Source organism: Anastrepha obliqua, chromosome 5, assembly GCF_027943255.1.
Source record: "Anastrepha obliqua isolate idAnaObli1 chromosome 5, idAnaObli1_1.0, whole genome shotgun sequence".
Classification (NCBI taxonomy): domain Eukaryota; kingdom Metazoa; phylum Arthropoda; class Insecta; order Diptera; family Tephritidae; genus Anastrepha; species Anastrepha obliqua.
Window position 1 is genome coordinate 43,201,487 of NC_072896.1, and position 27,762 is coordinate 43,229,248.

Below are 27,762 nucleotides of genomic sequence, written 5' to 3' on the forward strand. Positions count from 1 at the left end.
CTCACGCACTTGGTTGTCTGTCAAACTCAGACCAAGGGTGCCTGAAAAAAAATATATAAATATTCCAAAAATCTTCAAAGAAAGTGATATGGTTATAATTAAGTAAAAATGTAATAATTACTGTTGGTCATTGTAGCAAACATAACGCGAAAGTTGTAGGTAGGTATGTACATTTTTAGTGTTTTGCTGCTGATTATTCTGGCAATGCTCAAAGGTATCATTTGGTTATAAAAGATAAACAGTACGAGGCTTGCATTACGTCAACATCTTACTTGTGGTTTACACAGCCAATTTTTTAGACAATATGTTTTTTAATTCATTCATTTTTTTTCAATATTTCAATTTTTTTTTTAATTACAACAACTTTTTACATGCATCACTCAACGAAACCCAAATTTTATGGTATTCCGTTGATGATGGTATCCAGAAAATGAAATAATTTTCAACCTACTTAAAGTTATTTTTGATAAGTAAATGCACAGGTAAGGAAAATATACATATTTCATATCATTCCATATGTTGTTTTATAGTATATCGGGAGGGTTTTGAAATACGGCTTCTATTGAAATCGGAATTGAATCGAATCAAGACTGACTGGAATTGAATTCGATCGCAATTGCATAATCACATTCTGTAATCTTATCGATTTGGATATATTGCAAAATTCAGTGTGAATAATTGCAGTCAGGTACATAAGTAAAAAAACAAAAAGAAATGGCAGTGCGGATTTCGTCGGACGAAGCGATGTCATGGGGGGATATTCGTTGCAATATTCCGTTCAGAAACAACGAAATATAAGTGAAGTAGATTATTACATATTTTTTACATGCAACCCTGTGTTTTCTGTGTAATAGATAATTATTTTTACGAAGATGAAGGGAAACGTTAAAATAAAAACTAAATTAAATGGATGCCAGCAAAGAAAACAGGTTTGTAGGAATAATTGTAATAAAATTTTTGTTAGGTATTATTAGGTATGCATTCATATAATAGAAAAAAAAAACGTGTGCCCACAAATGCTTTATCCTCTTATTAATTATTATAAAATGTAATATCAAATTTCGAATGCGTATTGCTGCCATAATTTTCTGAAACCTCAGTACATGTCGTCTACGGATTTCTTCCAACTGTTAATACTAGTAGACAATTGCGCAATTAAATTAACTATTGCTTCTTGTTGTCTTTTCTTCATATCGTTAATTATAATTAAACAATCAAAAACCCCAAAATATAACACCAAACCCATTGCTAGGAAGAAAAACCTTTGAAAACAGTATTGTCAGCTGATTGCCTATTTTCAAGGTAATCTGCCATATGTGAACGGGTAGATTAATTTTATAGTTTTGTTGCTAATTAGTGCTTATCTGAACGTACTTTTAGCTTAACTAAAAATGAGTTAAGCACGGGACAACGATTATGCATTATAAAACTTATACCTTTATGTGGAGTCAAGGTTAGGATTGTGTTAATAAAAACTTTCCCACCTTCAGATCCGGCATCACCACCATTACGATAATATTGCGTCATGTTATTTATTATTTATTCAACTTGTTTACTGCTTCGATGTGATGTTTAACTCCAGCTCTACCAATCTTTTAAAATCAAAAACTTCCACACTAATTCATATTAAAATCACCATGGACAGCGCTGTAAGCATTCTTTGAATTTTCAAATTGGCAAAGGGATGAACGTCTTCACTGCAGGTACTAACGTCCAATTTCAATCCAAAAATATCTTTGGAGACACCTTTAAAAGATTACGAGCGGCTTATGAACGAGAAAGTTGAATCGGAGGATATAGATGATGACGATGTGTTGCAGAGTAATTATAAGAAAATATCGGCAGCAGCACGTGAAGCTCTATGGGAGTTGCTTTTTGGGTCTGATTCCTTAACGAAAGAGGATCAAGCTAAAATTGCTGCATTTTTAAATAAATTGAAAGAAGATGCATGTTTCAATGATCCATTTACGTATAATAACTGGATTACTGGTATCCGTGATGAACTATTGAAGCGACAGATGCTGGATTTTTGGCGAGAACATATGGTAGAAAAAGAATTGGGTCCTTGCTGGGCAAGAGATTCTGACTATTTTGACGATATGGAAGATCCAAGACCAGCTGCTTTCTATAATTATGCTGGTTGTGTTGCTCCTTTTGGACAAGTAACTGGGGAGAGGCGAAATTCTGCTATACCGGAAACGCCGCAATCTACCACAGAAGATCGTGTAGATGTACGTACAAACATACAATAATATAAGCATATATATACATATTTATATACTTAAATATTTCCTTCAGCTTGATGCAGATTTTGAAGCAGACATCTCTACTGATACGCCAGCTGATGACTACGAAACCTTAATGAATACAAAAGTTCGAGCAGATCAACTTGTCGAGGATGAAATCATTAAACGCAATTTTACCAAAATTGCAATTGTAGCGCGTGATATTATCTGGAAACTCTTATTTTCGAAAGAAACTGTTTCCGAAGAAAGTCAAACTAAAGCCGGCGACTTAGTATATAAGTTAAAAGCCGATGCATGCTTTTTTGACCCTTGGTCTTATAATAAATGGATAAGTTCGGTTCGCGATGAGCTACTCAAGCGCCAGATGGTTGATTTCTGGCGTGAGCATATAGTAGCCAAAGAATTGGGGCCTTGCTGGGCAAGAGATTCTGATTATTTTGACGATATGGACGATAAAGAGCCAGCGGAGTTTTATAATCGCGCTGGTTGTGTGGCACCTTTCAGCAAACCTGAAAGTTAAGGTGTAGAAATAAAATGAAAATATAATCGAATAGGTACACACTATGTGTAAAGCAGTGCGAAATCATTTGTACTGCTTTTCTTAAGCTACCTTGTAAATACAGCATAAATAAAATATACCAAAATGTTTCAACTCTTTCAAGTTCATGAGTATTAATATTGATTTTATAGTGCTAGATAAGCGATAGAAAGAATGGAAAAAAAAATACATAAACTTTCCATCCACCTCCACCATCGGATTATTCAATTCGATTAACAAATCTTAAAATTCTAAAAATTGTCCTAAGTAAACAACGGAATTGTGTTTTGTTAATAACTTTAAACGATTTAAAAAATTACGCTCCGTTTTTGGAATATTAATATCGCTACCAAAAGTTATCGATATAGACTAGTCGTAGGCAATTCAAGAATCTACTTATAATTGTGATGTACTGTTATTATTAATTATTAAATTAATTAAATCTTAATTATTAAATAAAAAGTATGCATATGATTTTGAATTAATGTTTGTAACAAAAGGAACTATTTTCGAAATATCCAGTTGTTATAATATCAGGCAGAGAACGTTTAAATACAAGAAGCTGAAGTCCCAGTCGATTGCTTTAACAAAAGTTGGGCGGGGAAAAGCCAGCAAAGAAAAAAATATTGTTTTTACGTAAAGAAATGAATTGGTTTCTTGCGCGGTAAAATAGGCTGCGTTAGGGATCGGGACTGTAAATAATTTTTGTTCGGTAGCTTGGTCTAAATTAATTAAAATTATGTCTAAGCCTTGGCTAACAGAGCCCTAACTCTTCTCGGCAACGGAATATTTGCGACAACTTGTTCATTAAAATTCAGAATTCACGTTGCGCGAATTCAACGTTCAATTTTTTTATTCGAGATAACGTTTATTTCTGATCAGTGATGGTAAATGGTTTTTTTGAAAAATCCCTACACAGCCCAAAAAAATTCCCTACTTTTCCCTACGAAATTCCCTACATTTTTTTCTCCTGTGTTTACACTATAATGAGGCAATTGCAACGTCAAAATTGAATTGTTTGCTTAAGATTTTTTAAAAATTCCGTACAGAGCTTCTGCAGTGCAATCAGTTCTTATTGGAATTAGATCCAGCAGTTTAACCACACGCCGCTCGCTTTCCTCGTCGAAAAATCTCACCATGAGACACATATGCTTATTGAGTCCGATGTCTGTGCTCTCTTCGATCATTATGGAAAATTTGTTTACTTTTAATTTTTTAACTAAATTGTCTTTTTCTTCTTTTACCAATTCATTTTTTATTATGCTGGTGCACTTCTTTCTTCCAAGCTCAGATTTTTTTATTATTTCAGAATCGGGCACGATTTCTTTTAAGAGTGGGATTAAATGGTCCACCACTTGCAGCGCAACATTATGCTCAGCGTAGAACATGCTAAGTCTTATTTCGAAATTTCTGGAGCCATTTGGTTTACTCGCTTTTTCTAAAAAAAGCTGTTTATTTTAGATGTCTTTTTAATTGCCTTAATATTTTTTGGTGCATTTTTGTTTCGGCGTGCTTCTGTAAATCAGACTTGCCACAGCTCAAAACTTTGTTGCACGCAGTGCATTTGCATTTGAATGGATCGTTAGCCACGGCTTCAAACTAGCCACTAAAATTTCGTCGTCAAGCCACTTATTATTGAACTATTGTTTCCGATACTTGCATTGTTTTTCCTGGTGTACCTCCGAAGAGTCAGTCGAAGAGCTCATTTCTGTAAAATATATACATTTTAAATATAAAAAAAGCTAAAACTAAATAATTGCAAACTTACTTCAAAAGTGAAAAGCACCAGAAAACGTGGGACAACTAACAATTTTCGCGCAAAGAAAAAATCGTGCTAGCGTTAACGAAGTAAAAAAGGCAATGCTGCCGTATTAACGCTTTTAAAAGTATGCTGCCATAAGGAAAAGAAGTCTGCGGATTTTTATTTTAAATAAACTTTTTTAATTTTACCCTGCTATTTTTAAATTTTTTCTGTCCTTCTTGAAAATTCCCTACATTTACAGAATTTAAAAAAAATCTGTACTTCTTTTCCCTACACCCACATTTTTCGACAAAAATCCCTACATGTAGGGAATTTTCCCCACATTTACCATCACTGTTTCTGATACGTGAAATAAATCGATATTCAAATGCCGATGGCAGTTGGCCAATTCGATTGCCTACGGAAACCAACGATTGCCAAAAGCCATGGCCAAAAAATTTCAGATGTGTGACCAATATCAGACTGTTAACCGACTCTCAGCGAATTTGAAAGAATCAGTTGATGGGTTGACATCACATGGATCATGGCCACGAATGATAAAAAGGCGTAAAATAAGGTAACTGTTTTCAGAAGACGGCACCCTTTGAATTAAATTTGCTTGCTACTGCGTCATCCGCGTAAAAACGCAGAAAAACTACATTCGGAGATATTTTTAACACGCGGCACTTTGTTTTCATTAGTTTGCTTTGTTTAAATGTCATAAATTACAATATTACCAAGCCATTCACGAAACTTTTACAAACATGTATATTTTCTCCTCCTTTTGTTTTTGTTGTTCGTTTGCTTTGTATTATTATTGTGGCTGACGTCATGATCCGAGAATATAGAAACAAAAGAAAGGGGAATTACTTGTTTACGAAGAGAAAGAGTAGGCGAAAACAATACAAACCACCAATTACAAGAAATGATACACACACACATACGTTTTTACCATGGCGTCATCCGCATAAAAACGGATGTGCTGCAGGTATAACAAACAAAACACCGAAATTTGTGCTGTCATCACCACAAGAGAGAGTGACGTAATAGACCCATCTCAGTTGGTCCGTTCCGTCAATTGCGACAACGAATTTGACTGACAGCAAAATAGATTAGGTGTATGTCGAAGGCCATGCCGGATTGCATAAAAATTGGCAACTTTCTACGTTTGCCGTACGACAAATGCGACGAAAACGACAACTGTTTAAAAGAGAACAATTTTGTATCGTGCAAATTTTTCTGGATGGTGTATTTTATTATATCAAATGGGAATATGGAATTTAAATTAATTGAGTCAATTAAAATACACCCTTATCTCTTCCATATAAGCTTGAAAGAGTAAGTAAAGAGAAAAGGATAACCTTAGCCAAGTTGTCCTCCAAAATGAATGTGTCCCGATCCCGATCCAACCCACCGCCTAAAACTACCATAAATTATTTTAAAACCCTTTTTCGTTTCAATAAGGATCAATTTTATAATATATTTCACAACCAACAAAAATTTGTTTATACCCCACGAAATATTGCATTTTCATTCACGAAAAGAACATCTGCTGCTTTTTGTTCAAAGCGGCAGTACTTTCATTGTGGCACCATGGTACGTTTTACACATAATGCGGTCAAATGCGCAACGGACACAAATATTCTATTGTGCCAGCATTTTAAGTGACGGCAAATCGATTATTTCAATCGATAACTAGATGAGAGTAGTTAGAAAAACCGGCTAAAGTTATCGACTTTCTTTCGGACCGTCTAATCGAAAAGTTTGTGCTGTGGGAACACAGATGAAAGTGTCGTACGGGAACACACCTATACCTATCAGTGTGGCCACACTGATTTCATTATTCATTATTCATTTTTATTCACTATTCAACTGAATTTAACGTCGTTATGATTTCAAAGAATTAGATCATTCGAGAAGCGTTCTTGCAACTACAAGACATAAAAATTAGAGTTCTTTTACAAGTTTTGTATTTCATCTTGATCTTGAGTTTTCATAGAAAATAAAGCGTGTTAATTTTAATATATAAGTATATGTGGAGTTTTATTCCCCCACATAATTGGTGACCCCTACAATTTACCAACACGCATCATGGAAACAGGGCAAACAGACATTGAGAAAACTGGCGATACTCACCCCGTCGTACACAGCGGAGCGTCCAACGAGGAATTTTTCGAAGCAATTAATACCTCCAGCTACAAACACCCTTGGCCGCACACATTGACCATTTCGAACGATTGGAGCTGCCACCGTTTTGGAGCCAACAAGTCCAATTATGGTTTGCCGCAATCGAGGCGCAGTTCCAGCTCAGGAAGATCACAGCGGACGCAACGAAATACTATGCAGTAGTCGCCCGCCTTGACCAAGACGCGCTTATGATTGTGGAAAACATCGTTGCGAACCCACCCTCATCAGATAAGTATATTACGTTAAAGGAGGCTCTGGTCAACCATTTTGAAATTCCGCAGGAGCGCCGGTTCAAAATGCTGCTGTCTGGAGTTGAGTTGCGGGAACGACGCCCTACTGAACTGCTGGCAGAAATTAATAGGCCAGGAGGGAACAATCTGGACCCAACATTCGTCCGCTCGATGTGGCTGGATCGACTTCCTCTACAGATTCAATTAGCACTCACCGCCACTGGTGAACAGGACAATGCTAAGCTCGCACAGACAGCAAACAGGCTTATGGCAATTCAGCGTGACTCCGAAAACCACTGCGTAATGCCAATCGCCCGAGAGACTGTCGCCAGCAGTGTTATACAGAAGCAACTGGACGAGCTAGCTAAGCAGGTCGAGAAACTATCACAGAAACTTAGCAGATCGACAGTGCGCGAAGACAGCCAGAAACGCTTCAACAGTTCGACAAACGTATCTCGCAGCACCACCGACAATACCTCAACATCCACGTGCTATTATCATCGGAGATTCGGCGAACGTGCCAAAAAGTGCACACAGCCTTGTGCTTTTCAGGGAAACGCCAGTCGCCCCCAGTAGACACGGCGGATACTGGTGGCAAGTCAATTCCTCGTCGATTATTTGTATACGACCGTACAACAGGTAGGAAATTCCTCGTCGATACCGGCGCGGATATTTCGGTTACCCCACCTTCGCGCTAAGACTAAACAACACCAACACAGTTTCCACTTCAAGCTGCAAACGGCAGCAAAATAGAAACGTATGGTGAGAAGGTCATCGTGCTCAACATCGGCTTACAGCGACCGATCCGTTGGATTTTCCGCATTGCTAAGGTGCCTTATCCGATCATAGGTGCAGATCTCATTCACGCTCTCGGGCTAATAGTGGACCTCAAGCGCGGTCACTTAATAGACCCCAACTCAGACTCGCACAGCATAGGATCGTACGCTACGGCTCCGGTCACGGCCATCACAGCACTTACTCAAACCAACAAATTTAAAGCTATCCTCAAAGCTTTTCCGGAATTGCTGGGTAATCCTCCCAACCTCACGGCATCCAAGCATTCCGTCAAACACTTTATACCAACCACTGGGCCACCGTGCGTACAACGCGTCCGACAGTTATGCCCGGAGCGCCTCAAAGTGGCCAAGAGGGAATTTGAACTAATGGTCGAGTTGGGACATGCCAGACCGTCAAACAGCCCTTGGGCTAGCCCACTGCACATGGCTAAAAAGAAGAACGGGGACTGGAGACCATGCGGCGACTACCGTAGGCTTAATGAGAAAACCATTCCCGACCGGTACCCGATAGCGCTCCTCAATGACTATTCAACAATTTTAGCAGGGAAAGTCATATTCTCCACCATCGACCTTCGGCGGGCGTTCCATCATATCCCAGTGGCAGAGGAAAATATACCAAAAACCGCTGTAATAACCCCGTTTGGTTTGTTCGAATTCGTTAGCATGCCTTTCGGACTACGCAACGCAGCACAATCGTTTCAACGTTTCATTAACGAAGCGCTCACTGGACTCGACTTCGTCTATGCATACATCGACGACTTGCTCGTAGCATCGAGTGATGAACAGCAACACATACAACACCTCCGATTAGTATTTCAACGGCTCAGCAAATACGGCCTTTGCATTAATGCGGAAAAGTGTGTGTTGGGAGCTGCTGAAGTAGATTTTTTGGGTTATCGGGTAACAGCGCTCGGGTCAGCACCACTTCCTACCCGAGTCAAAGCACTACGTGACTTTCCCAAGCCTAAAACGATTATTGAACTAAGGAGATTCATCGGAGCAATAAACTTCTACAGGCGACACATTAGAAATGCCGCTACGACACAGGCGCCTCTCAACGAATTTCTGAAAGATTCAAAGAAGAATGATCGGAGGCCAGTACCATGGACAGCAGAGGCAGACAAAGCGTTCGCATCTATCAAGGATCAACTCGCAACCGCAACTTTACTGGGGTGTGCCATCCGCTGAACTTCGTATCACTTGCGACGCATCCAGCACCGCTTTAGGGGCGGTATTAGAGCAAAATAACAATAACGTTTGGCAGCCGCTTGGATTTTTCTCTAAGAAGTTATCACCCGCGCAGATTAACTACAGCACGTATGATAGGGAGTTGACGGCTGTGTACGAGGCCATCAAAAATTTTCGCCATTGGGTCGAAGGCCGCGAGTTCGTTGTGAGAACAGATCACAAACCCCTCATTTTCGCCTTCCGACAGCAATCAGACAAATCATCTCCTCGCCAAATCAGACAGCTGGGATTCATAAGCCAATTCACCACCAACTTCGAGTACATTTCCGGTTCAAACAACAATGTAGCAGACACGTTTTCTCGCGTGGAGACTATGCACATGCCAGCAGTGATCGACTACGACGAACTATCGCACGCCCAGGCTGCGGACGAAGAGTTACAGTACCTGTTGATTCACAATGAAACATCGCTTAAACTGCAATCACTGATTTTTGGTCCTAATAGTCAGACTGTGTTCTGTGACGTCTCAACCAACAACATCAGACCATTCGTGCCAACATCGCTACGCCGAAAGATATTTGAAGCCTTACACAACCTCGCACACCCCAGCGGCAGGGTAACAGTCAAAATCATAGCTCAACGGTATGTGTGGCCATGCATGAATAAGGATGTAACTCAGTGGGCTCGCGAGTGTGTTCCATGCCAGCGCTCCAAAGTAGGTCGCCACGTACATCCGACTCCTGCCGAATTTCCTAGCCCAGACGAGAGATTCGACCACGTCCATCTGGATTTGGTTGGACCTTTGCCGGAATCTCAGGGGTACAGATACTGCATGATTATGGTCGACCGATTCACGAAATGGCCCGAAGCAGTACCCATTAGAGACATTACGGCAAACACGGTTGCCAATACATTCTACGGTAGCTGGATTGCTCGATACGGATGCCCCAAGCTGCTCACCACTGATCAGGGCACACAATTTGAAAGTGCGCTCTTTACGGCCCTATCTCGCTTAGTGGGTGGAAAACGCATTCGTACCACGGCATACCACCCTGCAGCAAACGGGTTGGTAGAAAGATGGCACCGCACTCTTAAGGCGTCAATCATGTGCAACCAGATGCCACAGTGGACTCAGGTTCTACTATCGGTACTTTTAGGCCTAAGGACCTGCTATAAAGAAGACCTTAAAGCTTCACCCGCGGAGTACCTCTACGGAACAACCCTCCGAGTGCCAGGTGAGTTTTTTTCAGACGGAGATCCACCAGTGGACTCCCAGTTTTTCCTCGAAGATTTCCGCACACATATGAGAAGAATCAGGCCAGCTCCAACAACACACCACGGTCGACAGAAAACGTTCTATTTCAAAGAGTTGTCCGCGTGCACACACGTATTTTTGAGAGTCGATGCAAACAAACGACCTGTCGAGCCACCGTACTCAGGTCCGCATAAAGTTATCAAGAGGTTGGATGAACGGGTCTTCACCATAGAAGTGAATGGCAGAGAAATAAACGTAAACATCGAACGCCTCAAGGCAGCCCATCTAGCCAGCAGCGAAGTTTTCGACTCTACATCCCACCGACGAGTTCTCATCAGACCAGGGAGTTTGCAGCCTTGCACCTCAATGAGCCTACCCGTACAACACTAGGTGGATACCCGCTCCACGGGTTAATCATGAGCATTAAACTCAACCTTATCGGCTCCCAGATAAGGCTTTCATTTGGGGGGAGTTGTGTGGGAACACAGATGAAAGTGTCGTACGGGAACACACCTATACCTATCAGTGTGGCCACACTGATTTCATTATTCATTATTCATTTTTATTCACTATTCAACTGAATGACCCGATTTACACGAGGAGACATCTGGAAGGGAGACACTGGAAATTCTCTTTTGATGTTTCATTCGCGTTCACACGGGTAAAAATGTTTCCGCGACATTTTGACATTTAATGCTTTGGCATCGTCTGGTTCGGATGCATTCTCGCACGCGCTTGCATGTAAAGCAGAGAGCGTTCGACAACAGTTTCTTAAATATATGAATGAAAAATGCAAACTGGTTAAATAATAAATAATTTGTTGTTTTTTTTTATTGAAATATATTTATAAATTCTTATACTTGAATAAAAAAAATTAAATTAAAAATACTTAATATGTAAATAATTAACATAAAATTAACTTGAGTATCTAGAAATGCAGTGAAAAATTAGAAATCAACATAAACATGTCCCATAACTATTTTAAATTATACCTACTTTACTAGCAAAAATAATCGTGCATTTCCCAAGCAGCGTTCGGATGTTTGTCATCGTTGTTATCTTCCGTTTGATTGAAAACCAACACGCAGAGAACGTTAATGAATAGAGAAGTCTTAATGACTGGAAAGTGTTCATTTTCGAGGGGTACTCGTCTCGCGAAGACAATTCACCATAGACAGATTTTTCAACAAAAATTAACAGTGAGGGGCTGAATTATGTAAATTTAGCAGCAGTCGATAAGAATTTGTTGGTGATTAGAAGCAAAGAATGTTAGGTAGCTTTTTAATATGACCTATATATTTGAATTTCTCCAAATCATCCAAATTATGTACATATGTTATGTCTGTCTGTCTGGTGTCTGTAAAACTTTGTTGAATTACCTTCAACTGAATCAAAATCCTCTATAGCAAACGCTTCATTACCAGGCGCACAGGAAGATGGCATATGCAAATGTAAATTTGTGAATTTATATACATTTGTGAATTTATATACATTTGCGCATATGTATATGCTGTGTGTATGTGTGCTCACCAGCCACAGCTCAAGATAAAACGGTAAAACTTCGCAAGAAATCCAGCGCGCACTCATGGCGCAGCGCACATTCATTGGCACAGCATTGTATGTACAGTAAGCTTGAAATGTTACAGGCATCTTCAAATGCTCTGATTTCAGAGTAAGTTTCTAACTGCAGATATATGCATATGTTTTGTGCACTTTTTATCAATTGAAAAACTACATACGTAAAGTAATCTACTAATTAACTATTTGCCTACTATCAGTTAACATAAAATAATTGTTTCCAAATTTTATCTTAGTATTAAAATGTCCGAATCAGACCTTTTTTTTAAGCTACTTGTTTTCTTCTGCAACTTACTGTATGCTCATGCGCGCACTTGACGCACATCAGCTGCGGCTGTCGAGCATTTAGAACGACATATTTACATACATATATTTTTGCATACATATGTACGATGCCGCGGGCACTCGACTTGACAAAAATTGAAGATTTATCAAATATTGGCAAATAATTCTTCGCGAAATATTCCAATATTGACTAATTTCAAATTGTCGAGAAAATTGGCATATGGGCGGCTCGTTTTATGAATGAAAGTTCTTGCTCTTAGAACTATGAGCTCGAATTTATCAATGAATTTTTTGAAGATGAGTTTTTGTTGCACAGAACAATAGTTGAAACTGTTCGGCGCCGCCGCGACTGTTCAGCGCTATGGCAACTAGAATGATGGCCGCTACGCCTGCGTCTATGACTGCATTTTGTTCTTGTAGTCGCTGGGCATAGAATTTTAGCTTTGAACGACATACGCATTTTGAGGAATAAAGCGAATGCCCTGTGTGTGCGGTTGTATGTACATGCATATGTGTATATTAATAAGCATTGTTTTGCTTGAATTCAATATTTATATTTGCATATGCCATCTTCCTGTGTGCCTGGTAATGAAGCGTTTTGTATACAGAATTTATTGATTTGATCAATTGAATGTACATAGATAGATATAGTTAGGGCATCAAGTGTGCATATACGCACATGCACATACGTCGATGCATATGCAGAAGAAGTTCTTTTAGCATTTGCAGGAATTCGATAATTCGAATATTTACTCCCTAATTATTGCATGAAATATGATAAGGCGAGGCTCGTGAGGTAGGTCATGTTGCTTCAGTGCATACATATGTATGCGTGCAACACTATATTTATTAAAGATGCAATAGAACTTAGTTGTCCCATATATGTATGCAAATACGTTTCTTTGAAGTTTTATTTTATTTATTTTAAATTTCAAAGTTTGGTACTATCTATAAAATGCATACATATATGAATTATTCCCTGTAATATACATAGGTAAATTTAAAAAACTCTCGTTTGGCACAGGACCAAAAAATGCATATTCAAATGCACATAAATATGATAAGGCAATGTGTCGTGAGGTAGGTCATTGTTGCTGCAGTGCGTGTGCACATACATACATTTCTAGCACTATAAGAATTGAAGATGCAGTTGAACTTTTGCACAAATATAACTAACAAAATATATGTATATATACATATATTGATATACATATATGTACATATATTCATCAATATACCAATATGCTCTTTGAATTTTTGTCTAAAATTAATTTCGACTCGAAAAATCAGTAAAAATTTTCATCAAATTTACTAAAACTCACACAACAAAATATGTGCATTAAAGTTACTTTGATTTTAAATATAGGATTTTGGTTGTATTTGTTTGAAAATATAAATTGAATAAATTTTCGTTTATCAAGGGAACATAAAAATGCACAAGCAAATGCCTTGCAAAATGCCGTCGGCATTTGTCAATTTGATTTCATACAGAAACCAAAAACTGAGCAGAGCCAATGTACTTGTACATAATTCACTGTAATCAGGTCTGTTAAGAACTTCCCCGCTGTCGAGTTAAGCGAGGTGAAATAGTGTTCGCGGTTTCACTTCATTTTTGACAATTCACACTATTCGTAGCTCGTGAGAATTCTCTATATTTAACGTTCTCTGCAACACGTAACTTAGAACATTCTTCCACAAAAGGAGAAAACGAATGAAGCAACTGTCAAAAATTGCTTAAGATAAGAAATACGAATAAGAAGAGCAAAGCGTGTCGCCGAGTACGGGAGACAAAATCCCTTCTCTCTTCCCCGACCGTCCTTCACCACCGAACAAAATGTTTCCCTTCCAGATGTCTCCTCGTGTAAATCGGGTCAATTTAACGTCGTTATGATTTCGAAGAATTAGATCATTCGAGAAGCGTTCTTGCAACTACAAGACATAAAAATTAGAGTTCTTTTACAAGTTTTGTATTTCATCTTACTCTTGAGTTTTCATAGAAAATAAAGCGTGTTAATTTTAATATATAAGTATATGTGGAGTTTTATTCCCCCACAGTGCTATAACAGACATTTGTTTGTATATGGCGGGAGGCTTAATTTCACAACAATTCTTACAACAGTCGATATTTATTATCATTACTTCCCAGATTTATATTTAAGTTTCGTTTGAATAACTTCCAATATGGCTGCGAATAAGGTACAACAAAATTGTTCTTTGCATAATTAGAAACAATCTCAAATAATGTACATTTAATAACTTTCAGGAGTTTCTTGTTTTCGTATTGGATATACGCCCAACCGCTAATGAAGATTTTAAACTAAAGTCGGTAAAGTTAGTAGCAGACATTTTGAAAGATAAGGTAAATGATTTGCACCTAAAATCGAGCTAATTTTAATGAATCTCTCCCAGATTTGCGCCGGTAGAAAAGATTTCGTTTCATTTGTATTGCTCGGTAGTGAAAAAACATTGAACAATATAACGCAGTATCAACAGCCACAATGTCCTACTTGGGAGTTACTGTTAAACTTCTATAAATTTGTAAATGAAGACGCTTGTGACGATGGTAAATGGTTAGATGCTCTTGTGGTTGCGATGGAGGTGCTCAAAAGGGGTGAAGAGTAAGAATAATCAAATACCTCAGGAAATGTTTTTTTTATAATACATCAATTGTATAACTTTATTGCAGATGTTTCAAATTTCAAAGATCGCGCATTTTGTTCTTTTGTGATTTCAATGATGCACCGAATTCATATGACATGTACGACGTTATTGTACAAAATGTAGCACAAACAGAAGTCGAACTGGTGATTATGTAGGTTTACTTGCTTCGTCTAGCGAAATGTTAACTAAACACTAATCCGTTTTAACAGCTCTGAGAATATACAATACGTCGATAATCCAATCAGCGGTCTGCCCAAAGTAATATTTCGTGAAGGCAAGAAAAGTAAGCAGCAGTTGAAAAATGAGGATTATGCTTTGCAACTTATCACTAATTGCAGCGCAAAACTGTATAACTTTGAAGAAGCTAAACGCTGTGTTTTCAAAATTACTAACAAACGACCGTGGGTGTGGAACAGCAAACTAACAGTTGGTTCAGAAATCACAATTAAAATATCTGGAGTTATCTATATGAAGGACGAGAGTAATATAAAATTAAAGAAATGCTGGGGCCAAGAGGATGAACTTGTTTCATTCGAACTGAACTCCTTTGTGCGTGGCACAGAAATAGAACCTAGTGAAACTGAACTCATTGAAGGTTACATGTTAGGTTCCACCCCGATACCATTTGATGAATCGCTAAAAGACGAGAAGGAACGCTATGAGCCGGCGCTCAAGTTCGTGGGATTTATGAAGCGTGACTCTATACCTGATGAATATTTCTGTGGCGATTCATTATACTGGATTGTGCATCAAAAGGGTATGAATGCATCAGCACAGAAACTCGATGCATTAGTACGCGCTATGACCAACACAAATATGGCGATGCTCTGCTACAAAGTGTATAGTGTCAGATTCAATGTGCCGAAGATGGTGGTCCTATTGCCAAATAAGGTAATAGTAATGCATTTATTCATTTTCATAACATAGTGTACATATGCAATCTATTACTTTTTAAAGCTCCATACCGATAGGCCTGCCTCACTGACCATGGTCGAGATCGCTTATCATTCGCAATATCAGTACTTTCAATTTCCACGCCTTCGTACTCTAAAAACGGAATGTACAAAAGAGCAAATCGATGCTATAGATAATTTAATTGACTCCATGGATCTGTCATTGAATCCTAAAGAGTCGGATATTCCGCGTGACACATGTCAGCCAGACTTATTACCTTTCGAGTCATTGCCTCATATTTATGAACAGAATGTTATGGATGTTCTGGAAAGGAAGATAATATCAAATGTTAAAGAAGATGAACAATTCGCAGAAATGTTAGAAGATAAAAATTTTGTAGAAATCTTTTGGAAAATACCCGAACTACGAGAAAAAGTTTCAAAACATGCCGCTAAAGTTATAAAATCGCTATTTCCGTTAGAAGAAAATGTACCCAAAGTGCCTACGAGTGGAAAAACTAAAGTAAAATCAGAAAATACTGAAAGTGGTGCGAGTACTTCGACAGAAGGTAACTCACCACAGATTTGCGATAAAGTTAGTGAAAATACACCTGCTGACGATTTCCGTCAACTTATACAAAACAATGTTTTAAAAATACAGAATCGCACAGAACGCGACGCAAAATTTCAAATGTACGCACAACAAATGCAAAATGTTATTTGGTATTTATTGTTTGACACTAAGGATAAATTAAACTATAAAAAATTGGAAGAAGCGTTGGAAATTTACCGTAAGCAATGCTATGACTTTAACTCATTTGATGAATACAATGAATGGATAAGCGAAGTGAAGAAAAAAGTCGTACCGAACAAGCTTCAAGATTTTTGGCAGCATGTAGTTGCTGAAAAGGATTTGGGGCTTTGTTTTGTCAGTACCGATTGGCTAGAGAGCAAACGTGCGCTGGAGAAGTTTTATGAATTGCCAGTCGACGACGTGGCAGAACACAACGAGTAAGGCTTCTGTACATCATTCATTTTTATTGTTAATAATTTTTGTTGTTGTATGCTAAAATTATAAACATACCCAAAACTTCATTTATAATTTGTATGCAAAGTAAAATATATAGAATAAGTAAATCTACTTTGGACTCTACGGAATGAAGCTGGAGATCACACTATGTGTCTACCTTTTGTGAATTTTCCCTTTTTCTTATTCCATTTTTAATTTCCAATGTAAAGAACTCACAGCTGTACGTGAAACTTGTAACTTTTAATGGTTTTCTGTTGGTTTACTTAATTATTTTTCCTTTTCCATCTCAACTAATAAATACTACTTTGAAGTTTAATGTTGTTTATATATATATATTTATATATTTTCAAAAAACGCGTTCAGAGCGAAATAACTTCCGTAATATTGCGGCCGCTAATCAGCTAAGTATCAGCAACGGGCTATCAAAAAAGTAACAGGGTCGGAATATTGCTGTAATTATGAAGTGCGGTGAACACACCTATAATCTGCTAAACCAAACAACGGATAGCTTATAAGGGGTCAAATGTATTAGATTCTGGCACGTACACTTAAATCACCTTATTTATTCGCTACAATAGTCAAATTATATACCGTTATTTGCATCACAGTTTCCAGTGTTTAGGCATGCGTCTTATCCCTCAATTGTCTGCCATTATCGCATACAGTCTGTAGACTAGTATTTTGTACTATTTTTGGAAATTTCTACAATTTTGCGGCTTCGTGTGGTTTATACAATAAATGGGTGGTTGGTTTTAACTGGTATTTTTGCTGTGGTCGAACTGCCACTCTTCAAAATATTGTAGGTCAGTATGCCACCCACTACCTGCTGTAATTTTCCTGCTGTAATTGCTTTTAATGCTAAAATTTAAAGATACCACTTTTCTCCTCAGCGTTATATTTTACTTTATTTGCAAATCTAATTAAGTGAAAAATTACAAAATTAAACCAATTATTCTACAGAGAGTGTTCGCAGCCTATATGAGTGCACGAAACAATTGGATTGCGAAACTGTGGACTCCGTAAATGCAGGGATGTTGAAATTGCCTAAACAAAAGGGAATTTCTCTACACTTATTCTAATGGTGCAGTTAGTCACGAGAGAAGAATTGCAGGTAAATCCGTGTCATTAACGGTGCAATGAGTTACAGGGCTGTCGCATAGAATCCGTTGAAAATGTACCGTGGTGCCACAATGGAAGTATTGCCGCTTATAAAAAAAAAAACAAATGTGCTTATTGAAGCGATAGGGGGTTTTATTAGAATTTATGATAGTCGTAGACGGTGGGTGCGACCATAACTGTAAGATCGGGACGCATATTCATTTTTCAGTACAACTTTTCTCTACTCTCAAGCTATTATCCAAAGAAATAGGTGTGTATTTGAATTGACTTAGTTAATTTAAATTCCTTTAAATTCTGCATTTAGTTCGATGTAATTAAAACACCATAAATAAAAAGCTTTAAACAGTTGTCATTTTCGGCGAACTTGCCGTACGAAAAAAGTAGAAAGTTGCCAGTTTTTGTGCACTCCGGAATGGCTGGTTCTCAAAAAATGCTTACAACTGAGATCATATGTTTCTAAAACATTCTTTTATGTAACATGGTTGCATAAAAAATTATTAAATGTCATATAAAAAATTCAATTTCGCATCAAAAAGTCTAAAAATTTTCCTAAAAATTCAGATATTTCTCAATAAAAAGTATTATTATAGCAAAGAAATATATTAACAATATTTGTTATTGTAAATTTTCCACGTTTAAAAAAACAGTATTTTGTATATTTTTTGACGGTATTCTATTGTTTTTAATGTTAGCATAAAAATTCTAATTTGACATATAGTAGCAGCTCCGCCATTATGATCAAGCAAGAAGACATAGCACTCACTCACGCACTTGGTTGTCTGTCAAACTCAGACCAAGGGTGCCTGAAAAAAAATATATAAATATTCCAAAAATCTTCAAAGAAAGTGATATGGTTATAATTAAGTAAAAATGTAATAATTACTGTTGGTCATTGTAGCAAACATAACGCGAAAGTTGTAGGTAGTGTTTTGCTTCTGATTATTCTGGCAATGCTCAAAGGTATCATTTGGTTATAAAAGCCTTTAAGCTAAATACACACCAGGCAACCGTTGCAGCAACACGGCCATGTTGCTGCAACCGTTGCCTGAAATATCAAATAAATTTAATTTTTGGGATAGGTTGCTGCAACCGTTGCTTCGTGTGTATCATTGTTTACTGCTTTTACTCGTTCAGTTCGTTGAAAACAAGCGAAGAAGAAGGTTCGTGTGGAGTAAAATAAAGTGAAAAAGGAAAAAATGGCAATTGAAAATAATGAAAATTATGTTAATTTTATTAACGAATATAAAACTTTTAGAGAGCTGTAGGATATAAGTAGTGAAAAATATAAAAAGTTATTGCCAGTCTAATTTCTGCTGATATTGCCTCTCTCATTATGGTATCTTGTTTCGTTATTTTGGCCTTTACGAAGCCCAACAATTTTCTAAACAAGGCTTCGTCCATCCTCATGTAATTTTTATAGTCCGCTGGCTCATTTTCCTTCAGTTCTTTCAGCAGCCTCTCGTTCGAAAATTCGCTTTTTTTTAAAAGCCAATTTTTGGACCAAATTTTCTTTCTCTTCTTTTGTTGCACCTCTTCTTCCTCATTTTCGTACAAAAGTTCGTCAATTATAATAAGAGAAGTAATTTTACGTATTTCGTCGATCATTTAAAAAATTTAATTTTACGTATCTTCCGCTTGTACCTTTCCTACACCACAGTTATACACAATACTGAGATTGAAGCAACGGTCGCAACGTGTTTCTTAAACAAAGGCAACACGTTGCTTCAACGGTTGCCTCGTGTATATCTAGCTTTAAAGAAAAACAGTGCGGGGCTTGCATTACGTCAACATCTTACTTGTGGTTTACACAGGCAATTTTTTAGACAATATGTTTTTTAATTCATTCATTTTTTTTTTTTCAATATTTCAATTTTTTTTTAATTACAAGAACTTTGTTTATTATTTTTACGAATAAGAAGGGAAACGTTAAAATAAAAACTAAATTAAATGGATGCCAGCAAAGAAAACAGGTTTGTAGGAATAATTGTAATAAAATGTTTGTTAGGTATTATTAGGTATGCATTCATATAATAGAAAAAAAACGTGAAAATGTTTATTTAAAATGTAATATCAAATTTCGAATGCGTATTGCTGCCGTTATTTTTGTGAAACCTCTAACTATTGCTTCTTGTTGTCTTTTCTTCATATCGTTAATTATAATTAAACAAACACAAGACCCCAAAATATTCCACCAAACCAATTGCTAGGAAGAAAAACCTTTGAAAACAGTATTGTCAGCTGATTGCCTATTTTCAAGGTAATCTGCCATATGTGAACGGGTAGATTAATTTTATAGTTTTGTTGCTAATTAGTGCTTATCTGAACGTACTTTTAGCTTAACTAAAAATGAGTTAAGCACGGGACAACGATTATGCATTATAAAACTTATACCTTTATGTGGAGTCAAGGTTAGGATTGTGTTAATAAAAACTTTCCCACCTTCAGATCCGGCATCACCACCATTACGATAATATTGCGTCATGTTATTTATTATTTATTCAACTTGTTTACTGCTTCGATGTGATGTTTAACTCCAGCTCTACCAATCTTTTAAAATCAAAAACTCCCACACTAATTCATACTAGAATCACCATGGACAGCGCTGTAAGTATTCTTTGAATTTTCAAATTGGCAAAGGGATGAACGTCTTCACTGCAGGTACCAACATCCAATTTCAATCCAAAAATATCTTTGGAGACACCTTTAAAAGATTACGAGCAGCTTATGAACGAGAAAGTTGAATCGGAGGATATAGATGATGACGATGTGTTGCAGAGTAATTATCAGAAAATATCGGCAGCAGCACGTGAAGCTCTATGGGAGTTGCTTTTTGGGTCTGATTCCTTAACGAAAGAGGACCAAGCTAAAATTGCTGCTTTTTTAAATAAATTGAAAGAAGATGCATGTTTCAATGATCCATTTACGTATAATAACTGGATTACTGGTATTCGTGATGAACTATTGAAGCGACAGATGCTGGATTTTTGGCGAGAACATATGGTAGAAAAAGAATTGGGTCCTTGCTGGGCAAGAGATTCTGACTATTTTGACGATATGGAAGATCCAAGACCAGCTGCTTTCTATAATTATGCTGGTTGTGTTGCTCCTTTCGGACAAGTAACTGGGGAGAGGCGAAATTCTGCTATACCGGAGATGCCGCAATCTACCACAGAAGATCGTGTAGATGTACGTACAAACATACAATAATATAAGCATATATATACATATTTATATACTTAAATATTTCCTTCAGCTTGATGCAGATTTTGAAGCAGACATCTCTACTGATACGCCAGCTGATGACTACGAAAACTTAATGAATACAAAAGTTCGAGCAGATCAACTTGTCGAGGATGAAATCATTAAACGCAATTTTACCAAAATTGCAATTGTAGCGCGTGATATTATCTGGAAACTCTTATTTTCGAAAGAAACTGTTTCCGAAGAAAGTCAAACTAAAGCCGGCGACTTACTATATAAGTTAAAAGCCGATGCATGCTTTTTTGACCCTTGGTCTTATAATAAATGGATAAGTTCGGTTCGCGATGAGCTACTCAAGCGCCAGATGGTTGATTTCTGGCGTGAGCATATAGTAGCCAAAGAATTGGGGCCTTGCTGGGCAAGAGATTCTGATTATTTTGACGATATGGACGATAAAGAGCCAGCGGAGTTTTATAATCGCGCTGGTTGTGTGGCACCTTTCAGCAAACCTGAAAGTTAAGGTGTAGAAATAAAATGAAAATATAATCGAATAGGTACACACTATGTGTAAAGCAGTGCGAAATCATTTGTACTGCTTTTCTTAAGCTACCTTGTAAATACAGCATAAATAAAATATACCAAAATGTTTCAACTCTTTCAAGTTCATGAGTATTAATATTGATTTTATAGTGCTAGATAAGCGATAGAAAGAATGGAAAAAAAAATACATAAACTTTCCATCCACCTCCACCATCGGATTATTCAATTCGATTAACAAATCTTAAAATTCTAAAAATTGTCCTAAGTAAACAACGGAATTGTGTTTTGTTAATAACTTTAAACGATTTAAAAAATTACGCTCCGTTTTTGGAATATTAATATCGCTACCAAAAGTTATCGATATAGACTAGTCGTAGGCAATTCAAGAATCTACTTATAATTGTGATGTACTGTTATTATTAATTATTAAATTAATTAAATCTTAATTATTAAATAAAAAGTATGCATATGATTTTGAATTAATGTTTGTAACAAAAGGAACTATTTTCGAAATATCCAGTTGTGATAATATCAGGCAGGGAACGTTTAAATACAAGAAGCTGAAGTCCCAGTCGATTGCTTTAACAAAAGTTGGGCGGGGAAAAGCCAGCAAAGAAAAAAATATTGTTTTTACGTAAAGAAATGAATTGGTTTCTTGCGCGGTAAAATAGGCTGCGTTAGGGATCGGGACTGTAAATCATTTTTGTTTGGTAGCTTGGTCTAAATTAATTAAAATTATGTCTAAGCCTTGGCTAACAGAGCCCTAACTCTTCTCGGCAACGGAATATTTGCGACAACTTGTTCATTAAAATTCAGAATTCACGTTGCGCGAATTCAACGTTCAATTTTTTTATTCGAGATAACGTTTATTTCTGATCAGTGATGGTAAATGGTTTTTTGAAAAATCCCTACACAGCCCAAAAAAATTCCCTACTTTTCCCTATGAAATTCCCTACATTTTTTTCTCCTGTGCTTACACTATAATGAGGCAATTGCAACGTCAAAATTGAATTGTTTGCTTAAGATTTTTTAAAAATTCCGTACAGAGCTTCTGCAGTGCAATCAGTTCTTATTGGAATTAGATCCAGCAGCTTAACCACACGCCGCTCGCTTTCCTCGTCGAAAAATCTCACCATGAGACACATATGCTTATTGAGTCCGATGTCTGTGCTCTCTTCGATCATTATGGAAAATTTGTTTACTTTTAATTTTTTAACTAAATTGTCTTTTTCTTCTTTTACCAATTCATTTTTTATTATGCTGGTGCACTTCTTTCTTCCAAGCTCAGATTTTTTTATTATTTCAGAATCGGGCACGATTTCTTTTAAGAGTGGGATTAAATGGTCCACCACTTGCAGCGCAACATTATGCTCAGCGTAGAACATGCTAAGTCTTATTTCGAAATTTCTGGAGCCATTTGGTTTACTCGCTTTTTCTAAAAAAAGCTGTTTATTTTAGATGTCTTTTTAATTGCCTTAATATTTTTTGGTGCATTTTTGTTTCGGCGTGCTTCTGTAAATCAGACTTGCCACAGCTCAAAACTTTGTTGCACGCAGTGCATTTGCATTTGAATGGATCGTTAGCCACGGCTTCAAACTAGCCACTAAAATTTCGTCGTCAAGCCACTTATTATTGAACTATTGTTTCCGATACTTGCATTGTTTTTCCTGGTGTACCTCCGAAGAGTCAGTCGAAGAGCTCATTTCTGTAAAATATATGCATTTTAAATATAAAAAAAGCTAAAACTAAATAATTGCAAACTTACTTCAAAAGTGAAAAGCACCAGAAAACGTGGGACAACTAACAATTTTCGCGCAAAGAAAAAATCGTGCTAGCGTTAACGAAGTAAAAAAGGCAATGCTGCCGTATTAACGCTTTTCAAAGTATGCTGCCATAAGGAAAAGAAGTCTGGCATGAAATCTTACTGCGTATTTTTATTTTAAATAAACTTTTTTAATTTTACCCCGCTATTTTAAAATTTTTTCTGTCCTTCTTGAAAATTCCCTACATTTACAGAATTTAAAAAAAATCTGTCCTTTTCCCTACACCCACATTTTTCGACAAAAATCCCTACATGTAGGGAATTTTCCCTACATTTACCATCACTGTTTCTGATACGTGAAATAAATCGATATTCAAATGCCGATGGCAGTTGGTCAATTCGATTGCCTACAGAAACCAACGATTGCCAAAAGCCATGGCCAAAAAATTTCAGATGTGTGACCAATATCAGACTGTTAACCGACTCTCAGCGAATTTGAAAGAATCAGCTGATGGGTTGACGAATGATAAAAAGGCGTAAAATAAGGTAACTGTTTTCAGAAGATGCCACCCTTTCAATTAAATTTGCTTGCTACTGCGTCATCCGTGTAAAAACGCAGAAAAATTACATTCGGAGATATTTTTAATACGCGGCACTTTGTTTTCATTAGTTTGCTTTGTTTAAATGTCATAAATTACAATATTACCAAGCCATTCACGGAACTTTTACAAACATGTATATTTTCTCCTCCTTTTGTTTTTTTTGTTCGTTTGCTTTGTATTATTATTGTGGCTGACGTCATGATCCGAGAATATAGAAACAAAAGAAAGGGGAATTACTTGTTTACGAAGAGAAAGAGTAGGCGAAAACAATACAAACCACCAATTACAAGAAATGATACACACACACATACGTTTTTACCATGGCGTCATCCGCATAAAAACGGATGTGCTGCAGGTATAACAAACAAAACACCGAAATTTGTGCTGTCATCACCACAAGAGAGAGTGACGTAATAGACCCATCTGAGTTGGTCCGTTCCGTCAATTGCGACAACGTATTTGACTGACAGCAAAATAGATTAGGTGTATGTCGAAGGCCATGCCGGATTGCATAAAAATTGGCAACTTTCTACGTTTGCCGTACGACAAATACGACGAAAACGACAACTGTTTAAAAGAGAACAATTTTGTATCGTGCAATTTTTTCTGGATGGTGTATTATATTATATCAAATTAAAATATATGGAATTTAAATTAATTGAGTCAATTAAAATACACCCCTATCTCTTCCATATAAGCTTGAAAGAGTAAGTAAAGAGAAAAGGATAACCTTAGCCAAGTTGTCCTCCAAAATGAATGTGTCCCGATCCCGATCCAACCCACCGCCTACAACTACCATAAATTATTTTAAAATCCTTTTTCGTTTCAATAAGGATCAATTTTATAATATATTTCACAACCAACAAAAATTTGTTTATACCTCACGAAATATGGTATTTGCTTTCACGAAAAGAAGATCTGCTGCTTTTTGTTCAATGCGGCAATACTTTCATTGTGGCACCATGGTACGTTTTCCACATAATGCGGTCAAATGCGCAACGGATACAAATATTCTATTGTGACAGCATTTTAAGTGACGGCAAATCGATTATTTCAATCGATAACTAGATGGGAGTAGTTAGAAAAACCGGCTAAAGTTATCGACTTTCTTTCGGACCGTCTAATCGAAAAGTTTGTGCTACAACAGACATTTCTTTGTATCTGGCGGGAGGCTAAATTTCACAATAATTCGTACAACAGTCGATATTTGTTATCATTACTTCCCAGATTTATATTAAAGTTTCGTTTGAATAACTTCCAATATGGCTGCGAATAAGGTACAACAAAATTGTTCTTTGCATAACTAGAAACAATCTCAAATAATGTACATTTAATAACTTTCAGGAGTTTCTTGTTTTCGTATTGGATATACGCCCAACCGCTAATGAAGATTTTAAACTAAAGTCGGTAAAGTTAGTAGCAGACATTTTGAAAGATAAGGTAAATGATTTGCACCTAAAATCGAGCTAATTTTAATGAATCTCTCCCAGATTTGCGCCGGTAGAAAAGATTTCGTTTCATTTGTATTGCTCGGTAGTGAAAAAACATTGAACAATATAACGCAGTATCAACAGCCACAATGTCCTACTTGGGAGTTACTGTTAAACTTCTATAAATTTGTAAATGAAGACGCTTGTGACGATGGTAAATGGTTAGATGCTCTTGTGGTTGCGATGGAGGTGCTCAAAAGGGGTGAAGAGTAAGAATAATCAAATACCTCAGGAAATGTTTTTTTTATAATACATCAATTGTATAACTTTATTGCAGATGTTTCAAATTTCAAAGATCGCGCATTTTGTTCTTTTGTGATTTCAATGATGCACCGAATTCATATGACATGTACGACGTTATTGTACAAAATGTAGCACAAACAGAAGTCGAACTGGTGATTATGTAGGTTTACTTGCTTCGTCTAGCGAAATGTTAACTAAACACTAATCCGTTTTAACAGCTCTGAGAATATACAATACGTCGATAATCCAATCAGCGGTCTGCCCAAAGTAATATTTCGTGAAGGCAAGAAAAGTAAGCAGCAGTTGAAAAATGAGGATTATGCTTTGCAACTTATCACTAATTGCAGCGCAAAACTGTATAACTTTGAAGAAGCTAAACGCTGTGTTTTCAAAATTACTAACAAACGACCGTGGGTGTGGAACAGCAAACTAACAGTTGGTTCAGAAATCACAATTAAAATATCTGGAGTTATCTATATGAAGGACGAGAGTAATATAAAATTAAAGAAATGCTGGGGCCAAGAGGATGAACTTGTTTCACGCGAACTGAAGTCCTTTGTGCGTGGCACAGAAATAGAACCTAGTGAAACTGAACTCATTGAAGGTTACATGTTAGGTTCCACCCCGATACCATTTGATGAATCGCTAAAAGACGAGAAGGAACGCTATGAGCCGGGGCTCAAGTTCGTGGGATTTATGAAGCGTGACTCTATACCTGATGAATATTTCTGTGGCGATTCGTTGTACTGGATTGTGCATCAAAAGGGTATGAATGCATCAGCACAGAAACTCGATGCTTTAGTACGCGCTATGACCAACACAAATATGGCGATGCTCTGCTGCAAAGTGTATAGTGTCGGATTCAATGTGCCGAAGATGGTGGTACTATTGCCAAATAAGGTAATAGTAATGCATTTATTCATTTTCATAACATAGTGTACATATGCAATCTATTACTTTTTAAAGCTCCATCCCGATAGGCCTGCCTCACTGACCATGGTCGAGATCGCTTATCATTCGCAATATCAGTACTTTCAATTTCCACGCCTTCGTACTCTAAAAACGGAATGTACAAACGAGCAAATCGATGCTATAGATAATTTAATTGACTCCATGGATCTGTCATTGAATCCTAAAGAGTCAGATGTTCCGCGTGACACATGCCAGCCAGACTTATTACCTTTTGAGTCATTGCCTCATATTTATGAACAGAATGTTATGGATGTTCTAGAAAGAAAGATAATATCAAATGTTAAAGAAGATGAACAATTCGCAGAAATGTTAGAAGATAAAAATTTTGTAGAAATCTTTTGGAAAATACCCGAACTGCGAGAAAAAGTTTCAAAGCATGCCGCTAAAGTTGTAAAATCGCAATTTCCGTTAGAAGAAAATGTGCCCAAAGTGCCTACGAGTGGAAAAACTATAGTAAAATCAGAAAATACTGAAAGTAGTGCGAGTACTTCGACAGAAGGTAACTCACCACAGATTTGCGATAAAGTTAGTGAAAATACACCTGCTGACGATTTCCGTCAACTTATACAAAACAATGTTTTAAAAATGCAGAACCGCACAGAACGCGATGCAAAATTTCAAATGTACGCACAACAAATGCAAAGTGTTATTTGGTATTTATTGTTTGACACTAAGGATAAATTAAACTATAAAAAATTGGAAGAAGCGTTGGAAATTTACCGTAAGCAATGCTATGACTTTAACTCATTTGATGAATACAATGAATGGATAAGCGAAGTGAAGAAAAAAGTCGTACCGAACAAGCTTCAAGATTTTTGGCAGCATGTAGTTGCTAAAAAGGATTTGGGGCTTTGTTTTGTCAGTACCGATTGGCTAGAGAGCAAACGTGCGCTGGAGAAGTTTTATGAATTGCCAGTCGACGACGTGGCAGAACACAACGAGTAAGGCTTCTGTACATCATTCATTTTTATTGTTAATAATTTTTGTTGTTGTATGCTAAAATTATAAACATACCCAAAACTTCATTTATAATTTGTATGCAAAGTAAAATATATAGAATAAGTAAATCTACTTTGGACTCTACGGAATGAAGCTGGAGATCACACTATGTGTCATACCTTTTGTGAATTTTCCCTTTTTCTTATTTCATTTTTAATTTCCAATATAAAGAACTCACAGCTGTACGTGAAACTTGTAACTTTTA

General features: G+C 36.9%; 4 protein-coding genes and 1 long non-coding RNA gene across 5 annotated transcripts; 4 read left to right on the forward strand and 1 right to left on the reverse strand.

Annotated features, from left to right (window-relative positions):
• Nucleotides 1–1,412: 1,412 nt before the first annotated feature.
• On the forward strand, nucleotides 1,413–2,907 carry LOC129247968 (uncharacterized). The gene is made up of 3 exons (XM_054887358.1): nucleotides 1,413–1,649; nucleotides 1,704–2,231; nucleotides 2,299–2,907. The coding sequence occupies exons 1-3, from the start codon at nucleotides 1,569–1,571 to the stop codon at nucleotides 2,764–2,766; spliced, it is 1,077 nt and encodes a 358-aa protein (XP_054743333.1). The 5' UTR covers nucleotides 1,413–1,568; the 3' UTR covers nucleotides 2,767–2,907.
• Nucleotides 2,908–13,786: 10,879 nt separating this feature from the next.
• Nucleotides 13,787–16,945, forward strand: LOC129247966 (X-ray repair cross-complementing protein 5-like). The gene is made up of 6 exons (XM_054887356.1): nucleotides 13,787–14,241; nucleotides 14,309–14,404; nucleotides 14,455–14,663; nucleotides 14,732–14,857; nucleotides 14,916–15,597; nucleotides 15,664–16,945. The coding sequence occupies exons 1-6, from the start codon at nucleotides 14,227–14,229 to the stop codon at nucleotides 16,612–16,614; spliced, it is 2,079 nt and encodes a 692-aa protein (XP_054743331.1). The 5' UTR covers nucleotides 13,787–14,226; the 3' UTR covers nucleotides 16,615–16,945.
• LOC129247969 (uncharacterized) lies at nucleotides 15,594–17,973 on the reverse strand. Its single transcript, XR_008582587.1, has 2 exons — nucleotides 17,221–17,973; nucleotides 15,594–15,924 (listed from the first exon to the last, which is right to left on the reverse strand). It is a non-coding gene; the product is annotated as an uncharacterized LOC129247969 (long non-coding RNA).
• Nucleotides 17,974–20,128: 2,155 nt separating this feature from the next.
• On the forward strand, nucleotides 20,129–21,610 carry LOC129247967 (uncharacterized). Its single transcript, XM_054887357.1, has 3 exons — nucleotides 20,129–20,352; nucleotides 20,407–20,934; nucleotides 21,002–21,610. Exons 1-3 carry the CDS (start codon nucleotides 20,272–20,274, stop codon nucleotides 21,467–21,469), a joined length of 1,077 nt encoding a protein of 358 aa, XP_054743332.1. The 5' UTR covers nucleotides 20,129–20,271; the 3' UTR covers nucleotides 21,470–21,610.
• A 3,413-nt stretch (nucleotides 21,611–25,023) lies between these two features.
• LOC129248377 (X-ray repair cross-complementing protein 5-like) lies at nucleotides 25,024–27,756 on the forward strand. The gene is made up of 6 exons (XM_054887903.1): nucleotides 25,024–25,130; nucleotides 25,198–25,293; nucleotides 25,344–25,552; nucleotides 25,621–25,746; nucleotides 25,805–26,486; nucleotides 26,553–27,756. Exons 1-6 carry the CDS (start codon nucleotides 25,116–25,118, stop codon nucleotides 27,501–27,503), a joined length of 2,079 nt encoding a protein of 692 aa, XP_054743878.1. The 5' UTR covers nucleotides 25,024–25,115; the 3' UTR covers nucleotides 27,504–27,756.
• Nucleotides 27,757–27,762: the final 6 nt, after the last annotated feature.

What these genes read in the sequence shown, in the direction of transcription:
- LOC129248377 (XM_054887903.1), top strand. An exon ending in GTGCTCAAAAGGGGTGAAGA is followed by an intron (nt 25,553 to 25,620) that starts GTAAGAATAATC and finishes ACTTTATTGCAG; the next exon opens with ATGTTTCAAATTTCAAAGAT. An exon ending in TGGTACTATTGCCAAATAAG is followed by an intron (nt 26,487 to 26,552) that starts GTAATAGTAATG and finishes TACTTTTTAAAG; the next exon opens with CTCCATCCCGATAGGCCTGC.
- LOC129247966 (XM_054887356.1), top strand. An exon ending in GTGCTCAAAAGGGGTGAAGA is followed by an intron (nt 14,664 to 14,731) that starts GTAAGAATAATC and finishes ACTTTATTGCAG; the next exon opens with ATGTTTCAAATTTCAAAGAT. An exon ending in TGGTCCTATTGCCAAATAAG is followed by an intron (nt 15,598 to 15,663) that starts GTAATAGTAATG and finishes TACTTTTTAAAG; the next exon opens with CTCCATACCGATAGGCCTGC.
- LOC129247968 (XM_054887358.1), top strand. Translation starts at nt 1,569, where the DNA reads ATGTTTAACTCCAGCTCTACCAATCTTTTAAAATCAAAAACTTCCACA. An exon ending in AAATCACCATGGACAGCGCT is followed by an intron (nt 1,650 to 1,703) that starts GTAAGCATTCTT and finishes TCTTCACTGCAG; the next exon opens with GTACTAACGTCCAATTTCAA. An exon ending in CCACAGAAGATCGTGTAGAT is followed by an intron (nt 2,232 to 2,298) that starts GTACGTACAAAC and finishes TATTTCCTTCAG; the next exon opens with CTTGATGCAGATTTTGAAGC.
- LOC129247967 (XM_054887357.1), top strand. Translation starts at nt 20,272, where the DNA reads ATGTTTAACTCCAGCTCTACCAATCTTTTAAAATCAAAAACTCCCACA. An exon ending in GAATCACCATGGACAGCGCT is followed by an intron (nt 20,353 to 20,406) that starts GTAAGTATTCTT and finishes TCTTCACTGCAG; the next exon opens with GTACCAACATCCAATTTCAA. An exon ending in CCACAGAAGATCGTGTAGAT is followed by an intron (nt 20,935 to 21,001) that starts GTACGTACAAAC and finishes TATTTCCTTCAG; the next exon opens with CTTGATGCAGATTTTGAAGC.